The sequence below is a fragment of the Chaetodon trifascialis genome, chromosome 6 (assembly GCF_039877785.1).
Source record: "Chaetodon trifascialis isolate fChaTrf1 chromosome 6, fChaTrf1.hap1, whole genome shotgun sequence".
Classification (NCBI taxonomy): domain Eukaryota; kingdom Metazoa; phylum Chordata; class Actinopteri; order Chaetodontiformes; family Chaetodontidae; genus Chaetodon; species Chaetodon trifascialis.
The window spans coordinates 1,393,737-1,397,500 of record NC_092061.1 but is presented as its reverse complement, the minus strand read 5'-3'; the positions used below and the strand labels follow the sequence as shown (position 1 = coordinate 1,397,500).

Genomic DNA, 3,764 nt, shown 5'->3' with positions numbered 1-3,764 from the left:
GCACCCCGCTGGTCCTCAACGTCAGGAGGTGTCCCCGGGCCTGGAGGGTGCTGGGCCAGCTGCGCACCTTCATCGCCAACAACGTGTTCGGAAACGCCTGCTTCTCTGTGCTGACGCCCGGAGCTCTGATCACCGAGCATTACGGTCCAACGAACGTCCGGCTGCGCTGCCACCTGGGTAAGAGACCGCTCAGCGAGCTGCGAGTGATGAAGCACGTGACGTCTGAGGCTCGCCGTGTGTTCAGCCTCACGTTTCAGAAACACGACTCGCATCCTGCCGGCTCACAGAGTTCACAGAGGCTGTCATTTTAGCTGTTACCTGAGCTTTGATTCTGTTTCCATCTCAGCTGACTATAAATAGTGATGTTTATGTGTTGGCTGGATCTTTTGTGTGCTTTAAAATAGCATACCATAATAGCACAGGCCCTCAGAGCAGGCAGGGACTGCTGAGTAACACGATACATGCTTTTATTTTGTAAGGCCCGTAATGGCATCGGCTGGCTCTTCTTCTCTGGCAGGTCTCAGAGTGCCCCCTTCCTGTGAGCTCGTCGTCGGTGGAGAGCCGCAGTGCTGGTCTGAGGGCAGCTGTCTGCTTTTCGATGACTCCTTCCTCCACAGGGCCTTCCACGAGGGTAAGAGGGGATTAAAATTTAATCTGTCCTTTTATTTTCTCCTTTAAGGAGGCCTGACCCGAAAATGCTTTAATCCAGTGGTGCTGAAGAGGACCGAGAGCCTTTTTAGTGGAGCGCGGTCGTGGTTTCAGGTCAGAGTCGTGACAAAATGGGCGTCTGGTTTCCTGTTTGTGTGTCTGCAGGCGGCGCAGAGGACGGCCCCAGGGTGGTCTTCATGGTGGACCTCTGGCACCCCAACGTGGCCGCCGCTGAGAGACAAGCCTTGGACTACATTTTTACTCCAGGCCGCTTAGAGGACAAGGAGGGGAAATAGGTGTGAGTGAGAAACCATGTCTGACCGAGAGAAGGCGTTTGGGGGGGGGTCTGTGGGACTGGGGGGCAACTCTTTCCTGCCTCCAGACCAGCTCGCACACTCACTGTGTACATAATCTCCGCCTCATACAGTATCCGTCATCAGTCCTTCGAGCAGTTGACCGAACATTGGACCTCTTTTATCACCGTGTCCACGCTCCCGTCTGTGAAAGCTCAGCGGTCCTCCGGCGTTCATGCAGCCATTTTATTATCTGTTCTGATTCCACGGCAGCGACCTGTCAGCGTGTTTGTGGCAGATGTTTCAGATCCATCAGTGATCAACGCATTAAGCCCTGATTCCAGAACAGCTGGGACACTGTTTGTCATCATTTTTAACATGGAGTCAGCTGAAAACAGCACAAATCAAATAAATATCTGCGTATTGTGAACGCTCCACAAACACCTGTTTGCATCGTTCCACAGGTGAACAGGCTGAGTGGTAACAGGCAAGAGGACCGTGATCGGTATGAAAGAAGCGTCCTGGAAGGGCTCAGTCGAGGTTTGTGAACACATGATTGGATGGAGTCCAGGCTGCTCTGGGATCAGCGTTGTAGATGAACGATGTGGCTGAACAGTAGAAGTGAAGCAGCAGCTCCCACCAATCATACTTCTCCACGTTTCCCTTTAATTTTGGGTCGATTACGCTGATGAAGAGCTTTACAGAAGTGACGGCTGACTCTCAGCGAGCCAAAGTATCGCTAACTAAAACCTCTTCCTGTCGTCACTCGTGAGCTGGAGTCACTGCGTTAATCATTTCTGGCCCTGAACTCCTCCCAGGCGGCACGCTTCCTGTTGGCATTGCTTCACGCCTGACGCTCTTTGACGTTCTGCAGCACCTCCACGCGTTTCCACAAGGGCTAAGAAATTTGATCTTTTAACTTTGTCTGTGGATCAGCACACCCAGCCTGAGGTTTCAGTTCAGAAACAGTCAAAAACAGTGGAGGTGTTTTCAGTGATTGTACTTATATATTACCCATCATGCATCAGTCGTACAGCTGAAGCGGATCGATGCTCCAGCACCGTTCAGGTGGCTGATGAGCGCCGGCTGCAGCGTCGTTCCGTCAGTCTAATTTTAGCTGAGTTACTTCCAGGATGCCTGATTGGGCCTTTATGACTAATCGGAGACGCTGATGGACGGGACGACAGGACGTCTCTCAGCGGCGCCATGAAATCTGAGGCTCGCGTCGCCCGTCCGGACTTGTCCTCGTCTTTCGATAACGGAGGTCCAATGTCGATCTCGACGTGAGTGTTTACAGACGCAGCTCGCGTCTCGTCATGACTCCTGCCGGCGTGCTCGTTCGTTGTGCTCCCCTTCGGAAATCAGTCCCGCTTTCAGCAGACATGGTTAGATAAGCACATTTTTAGGTCAAGCTGTGTGAGTCGGCCTGTGCTGTGACGCTGCAGATGGAGCGCTTTTGGTAATTTACTAAACTCTTGTAACTCGGTCGTCTTTGATATCAGGTTTGTATTTCTGTAAATAGGGTTGAGGTAAAAAAGGGAACGTCTGATTGTCCTCAGTGCTCTAACTATTGTGTTGTCCTGATTTGCAGCTGCAGCGATAGCATTTCATCCTCCGCCAGCCCCCCACCAATCATTTTGATAGACTGGATTTGTAGATTCTGTGAGATGTTTATGAAGTACTCTCTGTTGTTCTGTGATGTATTTCTTTTTAATCACTCTGTAATTCTGCAGCTCCACACGGGATCATTATTAAAGCCACCGCTCATCCCCAGCAGCACTTCAGCGTGTACGGTAGTGAAAATTAACCTGCAGCCGCCTCACGGCTCCATCGCGGTTCAAGACGCCATCGATTCAATTTAATGTTTACAAAAGTCTGATTATTTACAAGCTGTTTACAACATGGGACAACACGACGCTCACATTGAGATGTCCACCGTTCGGTTCGAAGTCCAGAGTGCTGTTGATCCACTGGAGTATGAAGACTGTCATTCCCAAAGCGTTTGCTTTCCACATGCAGTACACGGCGGGCGGCCATTTTCTTTACATTTGATCAAGGGTTTGTCCTTTAACACGTTCTTGTGTGGATTTTGAACAGTATTTCTGTACATTTAATAAATGGTCAAGTATCTTATTTAACCAGCTGTTGTCAGAAGTGTCACTTTCACGCAGAGATCACAGATCAGAGACGAGGTGGACATCACACTGTGTCTCACACTGACAGTTCAGAGCTGCAGAAGAATAAAAGCTCCTGCAGAAAGAAAAGATGAGCAGTGTCGCCTCTTTCAGCACATGCAGTTTTCCAGCAGCGGCACGAGGAGGCGTCGCCATGCAGGGTCTTTCCTCAGCAGGTATTTCCTGTCAGACCTGTGCTGTCTCTGGAGGACACGAGGCCAGAAGCACCGAAACGCTCAGTAATCCCATCATGTTGAACAAAAGACGTGTCGGGTTCATGAATAAATGCTCATATTTAATACACCAAGCAGCATCCTTCACTGAGAAGATCTCTGACCGTGTTTGAGTACACGGTGTTTCTGCCTCTGCAGGCTGTGCTGTGAGGCCCATGCCAGTAATCACCAGTAATAATAAACTCATTTAGAGACCTTTGCACACCAAGCTGCCCGTTTCATCGGCTCAGATGTGTTTGTCTCAGTGTCACAGATCTGAATTATTACAGTCGTTCAGATACTGCTTAGTGTGTTAATTAGAGCAGAGGTGAGAGTGAAGCTCTGTGTTTGAGGAAGAGGAGGAAAGTGCAGTTCGCTGGGAGAAGAACTGCTGAACACTCAGACATACGTGTGAAGGAACGATGCGCTGAGCTGTG

The 3,764-nt window shown here is 50.1% G+C and overlaps 1 protein-coding gene across 2 annotated transcripts in view; it reads left to right on the top strand.

The window, feature by feature from the left end:
* asphd2 (aspartate beta-hydroxylase domain containing 2) overlaps positions 1 to 3,079 on the top strand; it is a 5,503-nt gene extending 2,424 nt beyond the window's left edge. For both annotated transcript variants that reach the window (XM_070965119.1, XM_070965120.1), the window contains exons 2-4: positions 1 to 177; positions 518 to 631; positions 814 to 3,079. The exon at positions 1 to 177 is cut by the window's left edge and continues 1,018 nt beyond it. In XM_070965119.1, coding sequence (XP_070821220.1) covers positions 1 to 177; positions 518 to 631; positions 814 to 944 — 422 coding nt within the window. In that variant the 3' untranslated portion in view covers positions 945 to 3,079. The remainder of the gene's footprint in view (positions 178 to 517; positions 632 to 813) is intronic.
* The last annotated feature ends 685 nt before the right edge of the window (positions 3,080 to 3,764 follow it).